Source organism: Sus scrofa, chromosome 13 (genome assembly GCF_000003025.6).
Source record: "Sus scrofa isolate TJ Tabasco breed Duroc chromosome 13, Sscrofa11.1, whole genome shotgun sequence".
Lineage (NCBI taxonomy): Eukaryota > Metazoa > Chordata > Mammalia > Artiodactyla > Suidae > Sus > Sus scrofa.
In genome coordinates this window covers 16,294,712-16,316,331 of record NC_010455.5, presented here as the reverse complement: position 1 = coordinate 16,316,331, position 21,620 = coordinate 16,294,712, and the positions used below count along the sequence as shown (strand labels likewise).

General features: G+C 36.4%; 1 protein-coding gene across 3 annotated transcripts in view; it reads right to left on the bottom strand.

Moving 5' to 3' along the window:
- Positions 1 to 21,620, bottom strand: part of RBMS3 (RNA binding motif single stranded interacting protein 3) — a 1,489,550-nt gene that overhangs the window by 142,139 nt on the left and 1,325,791 nt on the right. For all 3 annotated transcript variants that reach the window (XM_021069971.1, XM_021069970.1, XM_021069972.1), the window contains exon 10: positions 11,784 to 11,890. In XM_021069971.1, the coding sequence (XP_020925630.1) occupies positions 11,784 to 11,890 (107 nt within the window). The remainder of the gene's footprint in view (positions 1 to 11,783; positions 11,891 to 21,620) is intronic.

Here is a 21,620-nt window from a genome sequence, read left to right as displayed (position 1 = left end):
AGCACCCCCAAAGCTCAAGGTGTTTCTGTAAACATTATTGTTTCTGAACTACGCAGCACCCATGAGTTTGGGTGTCTCTGCCAGATGAGTGACAAGGTAGAACGTTCCAACTTTGGTGGGTTTTAAATGTATACAATTTTTCTGCTGACTATACTGAAAAACAATCAATCAATCAATCAATCAATCAATCAAATGAACAGTAAATGATTATTAACAAGGCAAATGTGAACTGATTTTCTTGTGGCTGCTGTTTTTATTGTGATTTTTGTTATTATTTTGGCTTTGGCTTTCTTTAACTGTTGGATAGGTATGAAGCCAATCACAGTGAGCGATTTTGTTTCCAAAAACTAAGCTGTATATGTCCCACTTTAAATCTCCTACTTTGCCATTTTAGGTTCCAAGGGGAAGGGAGTTTGTCTACCCGTCCCCATCATGTCGGTAGTATCCAGTCTAATATTTGCACAAAATGGATACTCAGTATGTGTTCAGTGACTGGCAATGCTTTTTGTTTAAGTTGCTCATCCTTCAGTATTATCTTTGGAGAAGTCTCTTTCAAATAGAATTCTTCTCTTAAAAAGAACATTTCGGGAGTTCCCACAGAGGCTCAGTGGGTTTAGAATCTGACTGCAGCAGCTCAGGTTGCTACAGAGGTACAGGTTCGATCTCCAGCCTGGTTCAGTGGGTTAAAGGATCCAGTGTTGCTGCAGCTGTGGCTCAAATTCAATTCCTGGCTGACAAACTTCCATATGTGGTGGGTGCGGCCACAAAATTAAAATAAACACATTTCTGCACAATGTAGTTATATGCTGATAAAGTAAGAAAGCAAATAAGAAATACAAGAAAATCAGAGGGGTTCTCGCTGTGGGTGTGCATCTGTAACAAACATTCAGGGCAGAGGTCATTCCTTTCGCCTCACTGATACCTCAAGACAGAGCATAACATATATTAGTCACAGAAGGAACAAATGCTTTAGGTAACACAGTACTGACAATTATGGTGATAAAGACACAGTTGAAACTGACAATTATAATGCCCAGTATGTGTGTATTCACCTTCTTAAAAAAAATAAATAAAAATAAAAAATTAGGACATACCCCCTCACAGAAAAGGTTTACTCACCTGAATGGGAAAATAGGATGTAACTATTTTAAGTGAGTGTAACTATCTGTCTATTCATAAATCTAAAAAGACATCTTTGTCTCAATCATAAATGGATTTAGTCTGAATGAAGAATAACTCCCAATGCTATTAGATACAATGAGGAGGAGGATGGATGTTTGGAATCATGTGCATCAAATTTGCCTGCCCTTGGCTATGGACTTCATAGTAGCATGAGAAATTCCATTCACCCATCTGACTTTTGCAGGCTTTCATTCACTTACTGATACCGAAGATAATTTTTAACAGTAACTCTGAATGGACAAGTTATAAAACTTTATAGCACAGGGGATGCTTTCATCCATCACTGAAAATGAGTTGATTTCAGGTCTGAAAACAGACAACATATTATCTGGACTATAGGTCATAAAATATCATTTAGCTTAAGTTGGCTCTGATAAAACTGATAACCTTGGCTTTAAGATAATGGGGGATTCTGTGAGCGCATGAATAGGATGTACTAATTTAAGGAAATTCAAGTACACCATGTCATTTTATCCCATCCCTCAACTAACATGTCCAAACAGAGGCAGAACACTTCTAGATGCTAAGGGCTCATTTACATCTGATTTTGTGAATGAAACTTTCTGATAGTATACAATTCATAACCTGTACTTCTATACCTGTCTTGGGCAAACAAAAATAACACTTAGATAAAATATCTTCAAGAAATAATACATCATTGTGTCCCATCTAAAACTTGCTCTTTAATTGGTGGGGTCAGGAATTCCAAACTTCAGTATGGCTAGAACACATTCCCCCCAAACTTGTTGTCTCTTCAATATCCTGTAAACTATTACTGAAAACCTCCATGTTGATTTGTTAGTTCCATCAGTTCATTTTCATATCCAGATTGTGAAAGTAATCTTGCTAAACATTTCCATAATAAGGAAAAATATCTTCAGAACATCAAAAAAAAAGAGCAATTATTTCTTATTGTTAGTTGCTTTTAAATTATCCTAGCAGAGAACTGTAAATAAGATAAAGATTAAAAGAGGTCATTTTATTTATTTTAGTTTTTATAGTAAACATTTTGGCTTTTTTTCACTAGGAATCTGTACGCTTTGCTGAGTTAACTTCTTGTTCCATTGCCATATCTTTTCTACGTGTCCATGGCCAAAATGTTATTTCTTGGAAGGACAATTCCCAAAGCAATTGCTATCAATGACAATTACTAACTCAATTAGTATAGGGTTTGGTAAGATTTTTATGAAAGCCAGATTAGCATATTGAAGCCAATGAGAAATGATTTGTTCATGATAGCTGCACTATTTAAGGATATTATCCCAGCATGAAAATTTGGTCAAACAGCATCATCTTTTGTGATTTGAAATTTACTATTTACTTACATTTGAAAATTCTGAAGGAAAGCCAAAGACTAGTCACGGCAAAGGTCAACATGAAGCAGTCTCAAAATGTGAGTAATTCTCACCATTGTAGTAGAAGCATCCATCATTTAATTGTATTCAATCATGTTTACCACATGGTTGAGTATTTTTTTTTTTTCTTTTTAGGGCCTTACTCGTGGCATAAGGAAGTTCCCCAGGCTAGGGGTCGAATCGGAGCTACAACTGCCAGCCACAGCCACAGCCACATGGGAACCGAGGCATATCTGTTATCTACACCACAGCTGCCTGCCAACGCCTGATCCTTAACCCACTGATAGAGGCCAGGGATCAACCATATGGATCCTAGTGAGATTCTTTTTGGCTGTACCACAATGGGAACTTCTGGTCGAGTATTTTTGATCACCAGTTCTTATCATTTGGGGTATAGAGTCCAAACAAACTTGGTGGATTTTTTGGAAGTCATTGGAAATGTAATCTTTGGGAATGTATAAAGAAATACAGCAGTTCCTCTTCATGTTTCTGATATGTTATTGGACTAATCTGAAGCATTCCCAATTCCAGACCTGTCATTTGGGAGGGCACTAATAAGATCAATTTAGGCAACATTTTGCCTGAAGTAAAGAACTGGGAATATTCCAGATGTTATGGAATATCTGGCTAGTGGAATGTCATGAGAGTCATAGCGATATTAAAGTAACAATAACTCCTGAACTAGAGGTGACGCTAGAAACATTTCACCACCAGAATGGCATATGCTGTGGCCAATCAGAATTTAAACGATGTATTCCATTTCTAATATTTCATTGATAGTATATAGAAATGCAACTGGGTTGGAAAAATTAATATTGCAAAAATGGCCATACTACCCAAAGCAGTCTACAGATTCAATGCAATCCCTATCAAATTACTCATGACATTTTTCACAGAACTAGAACAAACAATCCGAAAATTTATATGGAACCATGAAACACCCAGACTTTCTAAAGCAATTCTGAGGAACAAAAACAAAGCAGGATGCATGGGTTGCCAACAATCCAATGGAAAAATGGGCAAAAGACCTGAATAGACATTTCTCCAAAGAAGATAAACAGATGGTCAACAAGCACACCTGGCCATAGGTGTCTGGATTTATTTCTGGGTTCTCTATTCTGTTCCATTGGTATGTATGTCTGTTTTGGTACCAGTACCACACTGTCTTGATTACTGTGGCTTTGTAATATTGCCTGAAGTCTGGGAGAGTTATGTATGCCTCCTGCTTGATTTTTGTTCCTCAGTTCATTGCAGCATTATTCACAATAGCCAAGACCTGGAAACAACCCCAGTGTCCATCCACAGGTGATTGGATTAGAAAGATGTGGTATATACACACAGTGGAATACTACTCAGCCATAAAAAGAACAAAATAATGCTATTTGCAGCAACATGGATGGAACTAGAGACTCTCATACTAGGTGAAGTAAGTCAGAAAGAGAAAGACAGATACCATATAAAATCACTTATATCTGGATCTAATATACAGCACAAATGAAACTTTCCACAGAAAAGAAACTCATGGACTTAGAGGACAGACTTGTGGTTGCCAAGGAGGAGGAGGGAGTGGGAAGGACAGGGAATTTGGAGTTAAGAGATGTAAGCTATTGCCTTTGGAATGGATAAGCAATGAGATCCTGCTGTATAGCACTGGGAACTGTATCTAGTCACTTATGATGGAGCATGATAATATTAGAAAAAGAATGTATATATGTATGTGTGACTAGGTCACCTTGGTCTACAGTAGAAAATTGACAGAACACTGTAAACCATCTATAATGGAAAAAATAAAAATCATTTAAAATAAAAAAAGGAATTTAAATGATGGGTCAAGAACCTGGGGAACTCTTGCCATTCCAACAGGCACCCTGTTCTTGCTGGATCGTTAGATGTCCTAGAGGAAGCACAGTATGCAAGGGACAGTGGGCTTGCATTGATTGACTAGTTACATTTACAAACTGATACAGATGTATTTTAATATATTAAAAGGCTTTTCTGATATATGGATATTGAAGATCATTCCTTGGATCAAGCTTCTCTAGGACAATGTTTTTCAAAGTGTGGTCTAAGGACAACTAAGAGTTCCTGAAATCCTTTTCAGAGATCCAGAGGTCCTCCCTTTTTCAAAGACATGTCTGTGTGAAGCTAGATTATCTTCATATGCTTAAACCAAACAGCAAATTGCAACAGGTTGAACGCTGAAGCAGAGATAGTCTTAACTCAGAGATAATGTGGTTTCCATTCCAGATCATGACAGTAAAGTAAGCATCACAATAAAGCATATTACCATTTTTTGGTGGGTTTATCAGCCTATGCAAAAGTTATGTTCACAGTATACTGTAAGTGTACAATAGCATTATGTCTAAAAAAACAATGTACATACCTAAATTCAAAATACTTTATTGCCAAAAAAAGCTAACCATCACCTAAATTTTCAGCGAGTTGTAATCTTTTTGCTGGTGGAGTGTCTTGCCTCAGTGTTAATGGCTGCTAATCAGAGGAGTGGTTGCTGAAAGTTAGGTTGGCTGTGTCAATTTCTTAAAATAAGAAAAAAATGAAATCTGCTACATTGAATGACTTTTCCTTTTAGGAAATGATTTCTTTGTAACATGCAATATTTTTTGATAGCATCTGACCCACAGAACTTCTTTCAAATTAGAGTCAATCCTCTCTAACCCCACCATTGTTTAATCAACTAAGTTTATGTAATACTCTAAATGCTTTGTGGTCATTTCAACAATCTTCACAGCATCCTCACATGGACTAGACACCATCTCAAAAAGCTACCTTCTTTTCACATCCATAAAAAACAATTCCTTATCTCCTCATGTTTTATCATGAGATTGCTGCACTTCAATCCCATCTTCTGGTCCCACTTCTAATTCTAATTCTCTTGCTATTTCCACCACATTAGCAGTTATTTTCTCTACTAAAGTTTTGGATTCCTCAAAGTTATCCATGAGAGCTTCTTCCTAAGTTCTATTTATGTGGATATTTTGACTTTTTCCCTTGAATCATAAATGTCCTTAATGATATCTAGAATGGTGAGCCCTTTCCAGAAACTTTTCAACTGACTACTCCCAGATACATCAAAGGAATCACTGTTTATGGTAGTTACAGCTTCACAAAACACAAGTTCTTTTTTTTTTTTTGTATTTGTTTTTTAGGGCCACACCTTAGGCGTATGGAAGTCCCAGGCTAGGGGTTGAATTGGAGCTGCAGCTCTGGCCTACACCACAGCCACAGCAATGCTAGATCTGAGCTGTATCTGTGACCTACATTGCAGCTCATGGCAACCCTTTATCCTTAACACATTGAGCAGGGCGAGGGGATCGAACCCACATCTTCATGGATACTAGCTGGGTTTGTTATCGCTGAGCTACAATGGGAACGCCAAAACACAGTTCTTAAATAATAAGACTTGAAAGTCAGAATGACTCTTTGGTCCACAGATGCAGAGAGTTCCCATCATGGCACAGTGGAAACAAATCCAACTAGGAACCATGAGATTGCGGGCTCAATCCCTGGCCTCACTCAGTGGGTTAAGGATCCGGCATTGCCCTGAGCTGTGGTGTAGGTCGCAGATGCGGCTTGGATCTGGTGTTGCTGTGGTTGTGGCGTAGGCCAGCAGATACAGCTCTGATTAGACCCCTAAATCTCCATATGCTCTGGGTGCGGCGCTAAAAAGACAAAAAAAAAAAAAAAAAAAAAAAAAAAAAAAAAAGTGAATGTTGTTAACAGGCATGAAAGGGAAAGTAATCTCTTTGTATATCTCTATCAGAGATTTTGGGTGACCAGGCGCATTGTCAATAAGCAGTAATATTTTGAAAGGAATCCTTTTTCCTGAGCAGTAGGTTTCAACAATGGGCTAAAAATATTCAGTAAACTATGTTTTGAACAGATGTGCTGTCATCCAGACTTTGTTGTTCCATTTGTAGAGCATAGGCAGGGTGGATTTAGCATAGTTCTTAAGAGCCCTAGGATTTTCAGAATGGTAAATGAGCATTAGATTCAACTTTAAGTCACCAACTTCTTTAGCCTCAAACAAGAGAGCCAGCCTGTCCTTTGAAGCTTTGAAGAGAGGCATTGACTTCTCTTCTCTAGCTATGAAAGTCCTAGATGGCATCTTCCAATAGAAGGCTGTTCCATTGACACCGATATTTTTTGTTTAGGGTAGCCACCTGCATTGATTATCTTGGCTAGACCTTCTGGATTACTTGTTGCAGCTTCTACATCAGCCCTTGCTGCTTCACATTGCACTTCCATGTCATGGAGAGGGCTTCTTTCTTTAAACCTCATGAACCAACATTTGTTGGTTTCAACTTTTCTTCTGCAGCATTCTCATGTCTCTCAGCCTCCATAGAATCAAAGAGAGTTAGGACCTGGCTCTGGATTAGGTTTTGGCTGAAAGGAACGTTGTGGCTGGTGTAGTTTCCTCAGATCACTAAAACATTCCCTATGTCAGCAGTAAGATTATTTTGCTTTATCATTTGTATGTTCACTGGAGTAGCACTTTTAATTTCCTTCAATAACTTTTCCTTTGCATTCACGACTTGATTAGCTGTTTGGCATATGAGGTCTAGCTTTCAGCCCATCTCGGCCTTTTACAGGCCTTCCTCACTATGCTTAATCATTTCTAGCTTTTGGTTTAAAGTGGGAGATGTGTGAGTCTTTCTTTTACTTAAACTCTTAGAGGCAATTTTAGGTTTACTAACTGGCCTCATTTCAGTACTGCTGTGTCTCAGGGAGGCCCAAAGAGAGGGGCAGAGAGTTGGGGAAATAGCTGGTTAGTGTGGAGGACAAAATACACCTCGTATTTATCCATTAAGTTCACCATCTTACATGGGCATGGTTCCTGGTGCTCCAAAGCAATCACAATAATAACATCAAGTATCACTGAGCACAGATCGCCATAAAAGATGTAAGAATAATTGAGAACTCTGAAATGCTGTGAGAATTATGAAAATGTAACATAAAGACATGAAGTGAGAAAATGCTGTTGGGAAAATGGCACCCATAGACTTGCTTGATCCAGGATTGCCACAAAGCTGCAGTTTGTAAAATACACAATTTCTGTGGCAGTACAATAAAATACAGTCTGCTTTTGCGTAAATCTGGTCATTTCCTACTCAGCCAGACATTCAAGCAATGGACAAAAATGTAAAACAGTGCCTTTCTTCCGGAAAAAAAAAATCTATGCTTTGAAAAAGTATTTTCCATTAAAATGTACTATTTTATTAACATGTTATGGGCTTGTTTATGTTTATTTTTAAAAAAAATTTTTGAAGATCTAAAACACATCTTTATTTTTAATTTCACCATTTTATGAATACTTCAAGCACATCTTCTTAGTGGTTACAGGCATTTTTGCACACATGTGTTAATATAATATTCTTCCTAAAATCCCATGAGATAAACCACCCAGGAAACTGGGCTAGATTAAGTGATTTTTCACATAGTCACTTGGTTTTACAAGACTTAAGCTTTTATAAGACCTATGCTCAGTCAGCCAAGGTCCTTATAGCATAAAGCTTCTCCTTTCCAAAAATTTTTTTTTCTTCCTCTTAAGATGTGTTATATACGACATCTAAAGACAGCTTAAGATGTGTTAGATTTCTCTGGTAGACTCATTCTAGTCTAGTCTGATGTAGCATGAGAAGATTTATTTATTTATTTTTTTGTTTTTTTAGGGCCCCACCCTCAGCATATGGAGGTTTCCAGGCTAGGGGACTAACTGGAGCTGTAGCCGCTGGCCTACTCCAGGGCCACAGCAATACCAGATCCAAGGTGCATCTGTGACCTACACCACAGCTCTCCACAATGCCGGATCCTTAACCCACTGAGGGAGGCCGGGGATTAAACCTGCATCCTCATGGATGCTAGTCAGATTTGTTTCCACTGAGCCACAATGGGAACTCCAGCATGAGAAGATTTTTGACCCTGAGTTATCTTTAGCATTATCTGTAAATGTTAGAACTATACTAAAATTTGACTTAAAATTTTAAACTTATTTTTGGGAGATGCCAGTAATTTAAGTATAACATGCAATTAAATTCAAAACTACATATTGACTTTTTTTGTTTGATGAATAAATATTGATTTTTTAAGAGTATAAAGACCAAAGAGTTAGAGGAAGACTGCATTAAGAAATCAAATGGTAAGAATAGTGGAGAACCTGGAAAGAGAGGGCTCACGGCCCAAAACCTGACCCTTGTGCTCAGAGTTTAGGATGTCACTTGAGAGATTAATTAATAACTTTAAAATATCCCAGCATTTGTCACTTATGCTAAAACATGACCACTAACATACACTTATGTTTCAAAACCTTTCTAAAATGCACTAATTTAAGTGTATAATATGTTCAGTATTAGCATTTTACCAAACTATACTAAAAAAACTCTTCTCAAAATGCCACCTAGAAGGAAACAGCTTTATGCAATAAATTAAAATTTTAATTAGCCAATCAACTGTCATGCTTAAGGTACTTTTAAGTGGCTTGCAGTCTACTGGTTTTGTATCTTAAGCACTGCCTCAAGAATCCTTTACACACTAACATTTTTTGCCTGACTGAAGAGAGAGGCAAGTAGACTCAATCTGTGTTATGATCATAAATTGTGAAGCATCAGAATCTAAATTATCATTTTGATTCCATCCAAGGAAACAGTGATTGAAAAGCTTACTTTATATAAAAGTTTATTTTATATAACAAGACAAACAGACAAGCAAAGACAAGCACCCCAAATGATCTCCTTACAAGGTTGGAAGGCCAAAGGGCTAGAAGGTAAATGAAAAACAAAACCACCTACCAGAAATGGACTCAAAGAAAGATGCCTGTCTCAATCTTAACACTCATGAGGGAAGGAGGCAAAAAATTTCCCCTAAGAATCTGACCCGCGGTACTTTCTTTAGTTAGAGTTTCAATTCTCACAATCTGTGTGGTCAAAGACCTAAAGCAAAGAATCTAGGTAGTGCTCCTGGAGGACTAACAGGAACAAATGCAAATCATCTTAAAATAATGGCATGGATTGTAAGAGGACTGACAATTTCAGAAGTGTTAAAATGTGGAAAAACAACAGCAACAAAATGTCTGTCTTAGAAACACTGGAACATGGTAATTAGAATTGACTGGTTTACAAGAAATAATTAAACACTGTTTATACAGGATGGATTTGCATGACACTATACTTTATATATCATGCTAATATACCTTAATTTTCTCTAACAAGTGTAATGCAAGGCAAAAGAGAAGCAGAAAATATGTCATGATGGACACATAGTTATCTAATATACTTGGTGTGTCTAATTCTAAGACCACAATCATAATGTAAAAACTTACATGCTCATCTCAAAACCAAGATGTCTGATAAGCATACTTTTAGTTCACGTCATTTTTTTTCTGATTTTTTTTCCCTCTGACTATGTCTACATACCTGGTATATGCTTTTATTGGTCGCATAAATTTATTAAGGTTCCTTGATTTTCATATTCAACAAGAAAATCTATAGTCTTAAAAGGCAACTCTTAAAAACACAGATTAGGAATATATCTTTAAAACCTACATTTAAATTACAAGGTACTCTGGGTCCTGAACTTGACCCCACAATACTTCCATGGCAACAGTACACCTGGTATTTGCCATTCTCTAAACCCAAAGCTGTAGACTCTGTATATAGTAGGTGGCAGCTCTAAGTTTACATTTCTTTTATGTTTGTTGGTTTGGTTTCTGAGAAATGTAGACATGGGTGAGATGTCCTTCTGCAACTGGTATCTATTTTGAGAATACAGGGAATGAAGTCTCAGCCATTAGTGTTAAGTTAAATGTTGAGCATTCTGGGTTACGGTCTGTGATCCCAAAGTCTCTCTAGTAAATGGGCATTTGACTCAACTAAATTTTAAAAGATAAAATGAGTCTTTCTAGACAACAGATGAATGTCATTAGACCGATGTGAAAATGAGTGCTATCAGATATCAGCTGTGTTCCAGGGTAATAGGGCTACCCGCTGACCGGAAACTGCCCACTAAAAACATATAAGTCACACCCTTCCCTCTTCTGTTATGAACATAACAGTGACTGCCTTTCTAAAATTGAAACATTGAAAGTCTTGCTTTTTTTTTTTAAATTAGCTTCCAGTACTAATGGTGATTCTCTTTTTCCTTTCTGAATGTAATGAGATAGACATTATATAGTACTTGAACATAGCTATACACCTTCCAAGGGATTTTCAGATCTGTATGGAAATACTCAAGACAGACCACAGTCTGAGAAACTGAAAAATGGCTAAAGGTTTGCTGAGAAAAAAATATCACCCTCTTTTCTTTCCTTACAACTGTAATCTCAGTATTGAAAGTGTAAAATGCTGCATCAAGTAGGATGCTTCTTAAATGATAAATGGATGAAGGGGCTGCTTTGAATAGAAATACTAACTAAAGCTCTTCTGTTGAAATTATGGCCTTGGTACAAAATGGCATTTATTCAAGTCATTTGAACAACTCCATTTCATTTCACAAAGAATAAAAAGACCTCTTTGAAGCCCAGACACATTTTCCTTGTCTTCTTACAACAAAAATAACCAAAGGGGATCCATTTCTAAGTGGCACTGGATCTTAAGCTTGCCTTTCTTCTGTTTTGTGTTAGGAAAGGAAATGGATAATTAATTGTTAAATGCTTTTCTCCTTGTTGTAAAAAGTAAAGTGCTGTATCAGAGTTTTTCCTCCTTGATCAACAGAAAATGTCATATTTTATACTGACCTATACATATATAAAACACATACCAACACATTTATGAGAACATGGGCATATGTATAGGCACCCATACATATGCAAATGGAGCATTTTCATGATAGACTGAAATAAATCTAATTTTTTTGTTTGCTTTTTTCAAACACAAACAATTACATTTTACTAATGATTTCACTGAAAATATTTTAAGTAATTATACACTCATTTTATAACTATTACACAATTATGGATTCTTTGTGTGTTTCAGTGAGTGGCTATAAGGTTCAAGTTTGGTTAAAGACAGAAGACTCACTATAGTGCCGAACTGAGGTCAATTTGGAAGTCCTAGTCTGCTCCTCAGGTACTTTTGTTTTGAACAAATTGATGTAGGCCTGCTCATTTGCCCCCTTTGAAGCCATTTGGTTTTCTATGGGACCTGATTTCCTCACAGCCCCTATGTCTGTCTCACCACCCTTCTGAGGACTGTCTGCTGCCACATTTCTGAGCAAAGGTCAGTCAGGACTCACCTCTCCTTCCCTGGGCCAAGGCCTTCCATTCTGGGTGTATTTACTTTGATTCTGTCTCTTCTTTTGTCCTCCATCAGCGAATTTGCACAGTAAAGGCTCACTAGGGGCTGGGAAGATAAGAAACCAATTTTCCATTAGCAAATCCCCTTTAAAAATAAGTGATTATGTGAATCACAGTAATGCTTTGTAATGCATATCTTTTGAAGTAGTCTTGCTTCTGGAGAAATATTTGGCCCCCTTTTAGTTTCAACTCTGTTGGCATCTGTTCTACCAACTGGGCTTCAAAAAAAGTACTGGCAGGCCATAAAAGAATATAACCAATATTGTTGAAAAAATAAGCAATTGAAGCAGAATATGAACTTGTCTTAGAAGTAAAGAGACAAGAATCTATCCCTTCTGAGTAGGTTGATGTTAAAAACAAGACAACAAGCCCAAAATGGAGTCACTTATGCTAAGCCCCTTGTCACCACACTGAAACTTGATTAAAGTTTTAGCCTCTCTGAGAAATTGGATTCTGAAACAAGTCAGGCAGGAATCATCTAGTTTCTCCTTGCTACAACCAATCCACTTTTTTGCTAATATGCCTTTCTTGTCTCATTCCCCTCTTCCTATAAATGTTTTTCATTTTGTACAGCTCTGAGGAGCTCCTTTCTCTCTGCTGGATGGGATGCTGCCTGATTTGTCATCTCCCACACATGGTCCTAATTCTTTACCCCTCCCTGTATTCTTGTCCTCCATGTAGCATTGCTGAGCCCTCTTGCTCTGACTCTTGGTCTGACCTCATGTGAATTCCTTTGGCCAATGGCATATTAACAAATGAGACATAAGCAGAAATTGGAATGTTTTTAAGCACAGGACTTTCCTTTTTTTGCTTCTCTGTATGGTTACTTGAATATATCCAGGTTACCCTGCTGTTGTCTATACAAATGTAGATGAGTCATCCACACCAGCCCAGCAAATCCCAAACTAGAGCATCCATGACAAGAGCTATCTGTCTTGTGAGTGGGCTCATCTAAGATCAGCAGGGATGCTTAAGTGGTTGATCCCAGAAAATTTTATAAGCTTAGGTGAGAACAGTGAAGGGCATCAAACAATCATGCGAGCTAAATAAATCTGCATTGGTTCATGCCACTAAGATTTTATAATTGATATGTGGCATTATTATCTTAGTAGGTAACAGATACCATTTTCCCCAATACACATTCTTCCTCATTTTCACTCCCAGCTAGGTTGCTTGCATTTGCTAATCTGAATGAATCAAAAAATTATGGAACGCATGAGACTTGCAATTTTCTCCAAAATCAATAGTTTAAAAGGAATATAGGCAAACAGTTGTCTATAGATAAATATCTTAAAGTCATTTGGCTTTAAGTGGCAGTACTATTTTACTCAATCCTTTTAGCTTACTCTCTATTAGCTGCAGGTTTCTATTAATAGAGAGTTTAGCTTACTCTCTATTAGCTGCAGGTTTCTATTAATCAGTATTGGAGAAAATGACTCAAATAGATAGGGGGTCACAACTGGCAGAGAGAAATGAAAAGTAAAATGTCTTTCCTGCCCTATAAATACAAAACATAGAAATATGTAACTCTCCCTGGCACATAACTGCACATAGAGAGCTCTCAAGGAATATCACTGTTTCTCTGGACACAAGTGCTTTTCAACTGTTTGCTTTTATGAGCTTCTGACTTTATAATTTTGATAAAACCATAACATCACACAAGGGGAAATGTCTGTAGACAGTTGATTCCATCGTATTAGAAATAGTCGAAATTCTTTTTCCAAATGAAAAACTGAAAGGGTGAAATGCAATCACTGGACCTTAAAACACTTTGTGTAAGAAAAGTTCCTTTGAGACTTTGAAAGAATCTGCCTGTCTGTCTGTCTGTCTATACCATATGATCCTGAAATCCTACTCCTGGGCATATACCTGGAGCAAAGTTAAATTGAAAATATGCATGTACCCCAATGCAATAGTTCATAGCACCATTTACCATAGCTAAGATGGGGAAACCACCTAAAGGTCCACTGATAGATGAATGGATAAGAAGATGCAATAAATATGTACAATGGAGTATTACTCAGCCATAAAAATGAAATAGTGCCATTTGCAGCAACCTGGATGGACCTAGAGATTATCATACTAAATGAGGTCAGTCAGAGAAAGACAAATATCATATGGTATTTCTTACATGTAGAACCAAAAAAAAAAAAAAAGAGATACAAATGAACTTATTTATAAAACAGAAATAGACTCATAGATTTAGAAAACAAAGTTAAAGGGGAAGTGGGAACAGCAGGGATGGGGAAAAAAAAGAAGTTTAGGATTAACAGATACACACTACCATATGTAAAATATATAAACAACAAGGACCTAATTACAGCACATGGAACTATATTCATTATCTTGTAATAACTTATAATGGAAAAGAATCTGAAAAAGAACACATATATATTTACCATATACATAAGAAAATATCTATCTATCTATATATAACAGAATCACTTGGTTGTATACTTGAAACAAACACAACACTGTAAATTAACTTTAAAAAAAAAAACCCACAATATATTCATTGAAAATAAAGTCCCAGCTTTTCCCTGTGGCCAGTTTAAAAAACAAAACAAAACAAAAAACAAACAAAAAACAACACCTATTCGTTCTTAAAAATTTACATATACATATAATCACTCCTCTCTAGGATATATTCTATAGGAACATACTATAGGATATTGCCTTTCTTGCATTTTAAAGACTGAATGTACATTCATCCCTTCAAGTGGGATTATTATATAATACTGGCAATAGTATAATTTTCATAAAAAAAGCAAACAAACCTAGAAATAACTTAAACTGTCTACAGTGAAGAATTTTAGTTTCTACTTTTATGCTTTTTTGGATAATGACTTTCATGAGCCATCCTTTCTAGTGTCTTAAGCAGGATTTTCTCTATTATCTCCTAAAACAGATTCTTTTAGGGTTAACAGTATACTGGTCCTAACATAACTCATATACTAGAGGTATGATAATGGTTTCTCTATAGGCTGCTCGTGTTCCTCAGGTTTTAGCACACACTTTGGGTGGAGTTAATTGTTAGGAGTAGCAGTCTGGGTATGATGTATGGCTCCCAGACTTTCCAGCTACAAGACACCAGATATTTATTTTTAAACACTTTTTCTGTGACTCATTTTTCTGAAGTATAAGATGGGGATAATAATGTTACCTACCTCAGAGAGCTGCTATGAGGATTAAATGCATTAATGCATGGAAAGGGCTTAAAGGGTATATGGTACATAAATACATATTAAATCCACATTGGCTAAGCTAGCATTACTGCCCAGCTTCTCTACTAGCTAAAATCCTAGTCATTTGTCAGAGTCAGCGTTCAGAGTGCTTGATCAGCTGGGCTTGATCTTTATCAGCTATGTCACATTTCAACTCCATGGTGGTCTGGCTGCAGAAATTATGACTGACTATGCTCCAAGAATGATGAGAAGGAAATCTGCTCATGGAGATCTATGTTTCCCTCATGGTTCTGGCTGACTTCATCTTGTATTTGGATCATCTGCCCACCACAGCCCAGGTCCTCCTCCTGAGTCATCACAAAAGCTTGGCTTCCATTGTACATTGAGTTTAATACAAGTCATGGTACTCTTACACATGTTAACGTGCAATTTCTTACACTGAAAGCTCCCTGTTTCTTCTTCTGTTTTTCAAAAAATTATTATTAGGGTTTTTTTTTCTCACTCAATTGCAAGAGACTTATTGGCAGTTTAAATCTATCAAAGCTGTATTTTTCTACCAGGAAAATTACTGTACCATCTATATAGCAATAGATGTCATTGGGGTTTCCTTCTGCAGATCTTATAATAAAATGCTGAAAAATAACTGTTCTAGAGCCAACTTCCAGGAAATCATTCTTCTTTGAAAGAGATAATCTCTATCTTTAATTTGATCTTCCTAAAATGAAGTATCTATAATTACATTTATTTTATTTTATTTTTTATTTTATTTTATTTTTTTTTGTCTTTTTTGCCTTTTCTAGGGCCGCACCTGCAGCATATGGAGGTTCCCAGGCTAGGGGTCGAATCAGAGCTGTATCTGCCAAGCCTAGCCAGAGCCACAGCAACTTGGCACCCGAGCCGCATCTGCAAACTACACCACAGCTCATGGCAACGCTGGATCCTTAACCCACTGAGAGAGGCCGGGGATGGAACCCGCAACCTCATGGTTCCCAATCGGATTAGTTAACCACTGAGCCACAACGGGAACTCCTATAATTACATTTTTTAAAAGACAGGGTTTTCTCAATTCCTTTGTTTAATATATGTAAGACACACACACACACACACACACACGCACGCACCAAATAGTTTACATATACCATACATTTATTTAAAACTAGGGAATTGATACATAGCGCAGTAGTAGCACAGGGTCCTGGTTCCTCCTCAATGAATGTACACAAGGATATAGCTTTGAGTTCTTCATGTACTAAGGCCCCCATACAGGTGGAGAATGGCTAGCACGTTCAGGCTGAGCACAAGAGTCCTAGAACCCTGCCCCACTAACTCATCAGCAGCCCCGAAGAAGAGAATCTGTACACAGTGGAGGGTAAGAAGACTCTTATCCTCCTCCCCCAAATTATTCTCCATTTAAAAATGTTTGTAGGGGAGCAGAATCTTCGAAGTTGGTTCTTGTACAGGAATTTGTCTTCTCCCCAGGTCGCTGGCCTCCTGAATAAAACGACATTTCCTTTCCAAACAAGACTTGTCTCTTGTCTCTTTCCAGTGGTGAGCAGCACAGCCTGAGTTTGGTAATAGTTTCTCTCTGTTTTAAGTCTTTTAACAGTAACAATTTCCAGGCTTAAAGGTAGAAAGTGACTATAGCAGAGATCTGGGTGAAGAGAGAGAGAGAAGGAGAGAGAAAGAGAGAGAGAGAGAGACTGTGTGTGTGTGTGTGTGTGTGTGTGTGTGTGTGTGTGTGAAAACTGTTAACAGTATTTTGCACAGAAGGATGCGTAATGCTTAATAATGTTATTCAAAGAGCAGGCTAAGGACCAGTAGCAATGGTATTAGCACGAGGAAGCCTACTAGAAATGCAGAGTCCAGGGCCCTTTCCCAGGCATACTGAATTAAAATCTGCATTTGCACCAGATCCCAAGGTGATATCTGTGTATGCTAAAGTTTGAGAAGCACTGTTGATTATGAATGACTCCTCAGGGAAGGAGGAATATATCATAGATGTTAAACATTAATTCTTTGCATAATGGGATGATTTCAGTAGCACAGAAATATTATATTGTCTACAATTTCCTTATGGCAGTATTATAATGCCAATTAATTTTGTTTAGTCTCTTTTAACAGTAGTTAAAATAGAGGCTAAATGAAGAAAAGTCCTTTGTAGAAGTGAGATGCAGTTACAATCTGCAGATTATAATGTGCTAGAAGACATTATGGTCTATCATGTAAATGGGGAGTATTTAAAATATAACTATAACAATGCATGGCAATAAAGTTGCATGGTAATTATGAAGGAGTAATTACAATTTTCTTGCTTAGTGGAGTATTTCTAGTCTTCCAAACTTTGTATTAAGCATGAAACATCAGAGGAAAAAACTGATAAAGCAGTCTAATGGTTTACAGAATTTGCTATTTTAAACTAACAATAAATATTATGCTTCTCAAAATTAATGTAAAACTTTATATGCTGATTTTTATCTAAAACTTAATCTACCTTTAGTTTTATTATTCACTAAAAATGTTTCTAACATCATATCCTATAAGGAGATAATGACATACATTTCAGTTAATATGTACTAACAGCAGAATTCCTGCAGTCTTGTAAAGAATTTGAGCATTTTTAATTTTTAGCATTCAATTTATTTAAACTCTTCTAGTATTTAAATTGGATTTGTGATGACATTTTTAAAAAATATATCTTTATTACCACAATTTACAGGTCTAGTAGTTTAAATATTAAATTTAAAAGTTTTCTATCTCAGATTATAAATCTTGCTTTAGAAAAAAAAGTGGAGTGGGAGAAGCTGGGTGGACAGAGTCAGGTAATGACAACAGAATTTATTGGGGGTGAGCTTAAAAAAATCTTTGAGTGAGAGTAGAGGGATGAGATAAAAATTTTTTTTAAAAAATAATTTCGAGAACTAAGTTAAAATACTAGAAAATTTTAATGTAGAATCTATTTTTTTTAATGTATGGATATGAATTAGTTTTGAATTAAAACAAACTATCCCCATGTCATTCAAGATGACATTTACATTAAAAAGCTGATCATGCTAATGAATTTTTAAAAAGTGATAGTAGTTTATGTATGTGAAACTTAGAAACATTTTTAACATGTTCAATTATTAAAAAACCAAAAGAAAAAATAGATATTCAGTATACATATATGCTGCACTACTCTGTGTTCTGAACCTGACAAAGTGGTCATTGTCTAGGACAGTAACGTCTTACTGAGACGTAAGCCTGACTGTACCTATTCCTTAGCCAAAAACTACATAAGCTGGTTTCTCTCCACCTCTTCAGAGCAGTTCTCTCTGAGCTACTGAGAGAGTCTGTCTCCCAGGCTATAGTTCTCAGTGAAGTCCCTGGATAAAACTTCAACAACCCTCATGTTGTGTGTTTTTAAGTTGACCAACAATGAATTAGAACATTCAGCCCTTACTAACAATGCTCCACAGACTTCAACATTCCTGCTGTCTTACAGCTGACCAGCACCTTTCATTCCTTCGTATGAAGACAGAAATGGCCTGTACTAATATCAGATACATAGTAATAATGTACAACTTATAGATATAAGAGTGGTTCTAACATAGAGTTATTTTTTATTTTTTATTACTACCTTATTTTCTATTACTACTGTTAAAATACTTGCTGTTACATTCAGAAAATTTTGCAGATGAACACCTCTGACTTGTATGCAAATAATTTGTTACTTTCTCTCCCTCATATGCTTTATAATGATAAACTTCATATGCATATATCCATGTGCATATCTATAGCTATATGTCTTTCTAGATGTGGAGCTAGTAAGTTCCAAATCTATAGACCATATTTTACATGGCAAATATTATTTGAAGACTACAACACAGAATTATTATATTTTAAACAGCTTCTTTATATAGGCAAGTTGGCTTTGTGGTTACATTTCCTTTCAACTTCTAGCAACTTGTTTACCATTTAATTATGTATTCTGTGCTAAAATAAATGAGTTATTTGGAAAATTCTTAGTTATAACAAACTTCCATCCTGCAAGGCCTTGAGCCCCTGTTTGTTATCTGATCTTAAACCTGATTTAATGTAGGGAGTTCCCATTATGGGTCAGCAGAAAGGAAGCCAACTAGTCTCCATGAGGATGCAAGTTTGATCCCTGGCCTTGTTCAGTGGGTTAATGATCTGACATTGCCATGAGCTGGGGTGTAGTTTGCAGATGCAGCTCAGATCTGGCATTGCTGTAGCTGTGGCATAGGCCATCAGCTGCAGCTCTAATTCAACCTCTAGCCTGGGAACTTCCATATGCCATGGGTGTGGCCCTAAAAAAGATAAAAGAAATGTATGTAATTTAAACTCTTAAAAAATCTGATGAATTGCCAGTTAATTTGTGGTTAGTTGGTAAAAACATCGCAGCGAGAACCATATATACTGGATATCTAATCAAGCTCTTTCTCCAACTGCCTACTTTCTGCCTTCTTTTCCATCGGAGGATAAAAGGAAATGAGATTTAAGCAGTTCTTATGATTGACTCATAACTTTGGGTGGAGCAATACTAGTGAATATTCATTAAGATATGATTATGGTGGTTCTCTGCCTACAAGTTGGAACTGAAAACAAAGCATCCAATGAGACCTCCAAAGATGATTTATGCTGCCCATTTAACAACAGTTTATTTTAGTAGAATAAACAAATTACATGGGTACTATTTACAAATGTCAGAGACATGTGTAACCCTATTGTTCAGGCCAAAATGAGCAAAGAAATGCAAAGCGAAAGGGTGGAAACAAAAAATTAATAACATTTAAAGCATCATATTTGTATGTTCATTCCCAATTTTCTCTCTCAGTAAAGGACTGCTGCTTATATTTAGTTATAAGTATAATTCTCCACTATGGGAAATAGCCTTATAGAAAAGGAAAATGCTCTAGCCTGACAATAAGAGCTGGAGAAGAGCCACTTCCTGGGGGAAAAGGGAGAAACAATATTTTTTTTTGATAAATCATATTATGGCCTGGATAATTATCTCAAGCTCACCCCTCTGTTTCAAATATTAAAATATAATCTTTTTTTATTTGTAACAATTCTCTGATAATTCTTTTCACATAGAAAAAGTTTATTCTTAGAAGACAAAGCAAACCCCATAAGGGGATAACATAACAGAGAAAGTTCATGTTTCAAATAGATGAGACAGAAAGTACGTGCTGAAGGTTAAATTGGTTCCTTCTGCAGGGAATACAACTGAAACATCATCTGTGTTGAGTAAAGATACCAAGAAAGCAAAAAAGAGAGACACTTCCCAGAAGCACTAACTGACTTATCAACAACTGACTTACCTATCCAACTACAGTTCAGGGAACTGCATGTAGTTGAAAGGCAAAACATCAAGGACAATGTTTCTAAGATTCCAAGTCTTTAAATAAGAGAATCTTATTTGGTCCTGTCTTCCTCCTCTCCCTCCCTCATATTTCCACAGTGCTATACTTGCCCCTGAAAGAGCTCTTTACATATTTATGTAATCTTTTTAATTCAGAAATATTTATTAATCATTTACTATGAGGCTGCAGTTTACAAGGTGCTGGAGAGACAGTGGTGAACAAGACACATGTGATCTCTGTTCTCAATATATTCATATTATAATGAGGGAGGCAGACATAAAACCCATTGCCCAAACTAATACATTCAACAAAATTAGGCAGCTTACCATCCTGATTAAATACAGGCCAGGGTAAATGAGTTAAAAGTCAGCTGAGAAAATTAAGAGTGACACATTAGTTCAACAGTGGTTGGGCCAGCTCTTTCTGCTGCAGGAGAAAGGCCACTTCTACAAACCCACAAAACAGGTAGCCAAAGGAAAGGCTAACTGGTGAGAATGTCTTATCCCCAGCTGACTTCCTATCTTCTTTTTTGAACTCTTGTTCTCTATGAACCATATTTTCAAATTAATTAATCAATTAGTTTATTTATAAGTTACCATATACTCTATATGACACTTTATTTCTAATAACAGGCACAAAGAAGAAAAAAAATACACAGTTACAATCTTGTGCAGATACTCCTTTGAGATTCAAATAAACAAACACATAAATGAAAGGACATTATAGTCAGTAAATTAAAATATATACAAAGGTTAAAAATAAAAAGTACAGGACATTTTTTCAGCTCCCTCCATCCTATTTCTTATCATTCCTTCCAGGAATACGTATAAATATATATCTACTAACCCACCTTCCATCTATCTGGATCTTTTTCTTTTGTCTTTTTTTTTTTTCAATCCCAAAGGGTATAGCATGTTGCTTTTGTTGTTTAATTATACATGAAGAGCTTTCTGCATCAGCACATAGCATCCTTTTGAAATGCTGCTCACTTTTGTGGCATAATTATCATGTACCATAATTTATAAATGCCCATCAATAGGGGACCAGCTAAATCTCATTAAATTTCCATAATGCATGGCCATGCTCTCCTTCACTATTATGAAAATTGGATTTGATTGAAGTCAGGAGCTGGATCATATTCACCTTTGCCTAGCATCCACCCCAGTGGCCTTGCAAATTGTCTGGGGGAGTACACATTTCATTATCTGTTGATCAAGTTATTAAATAC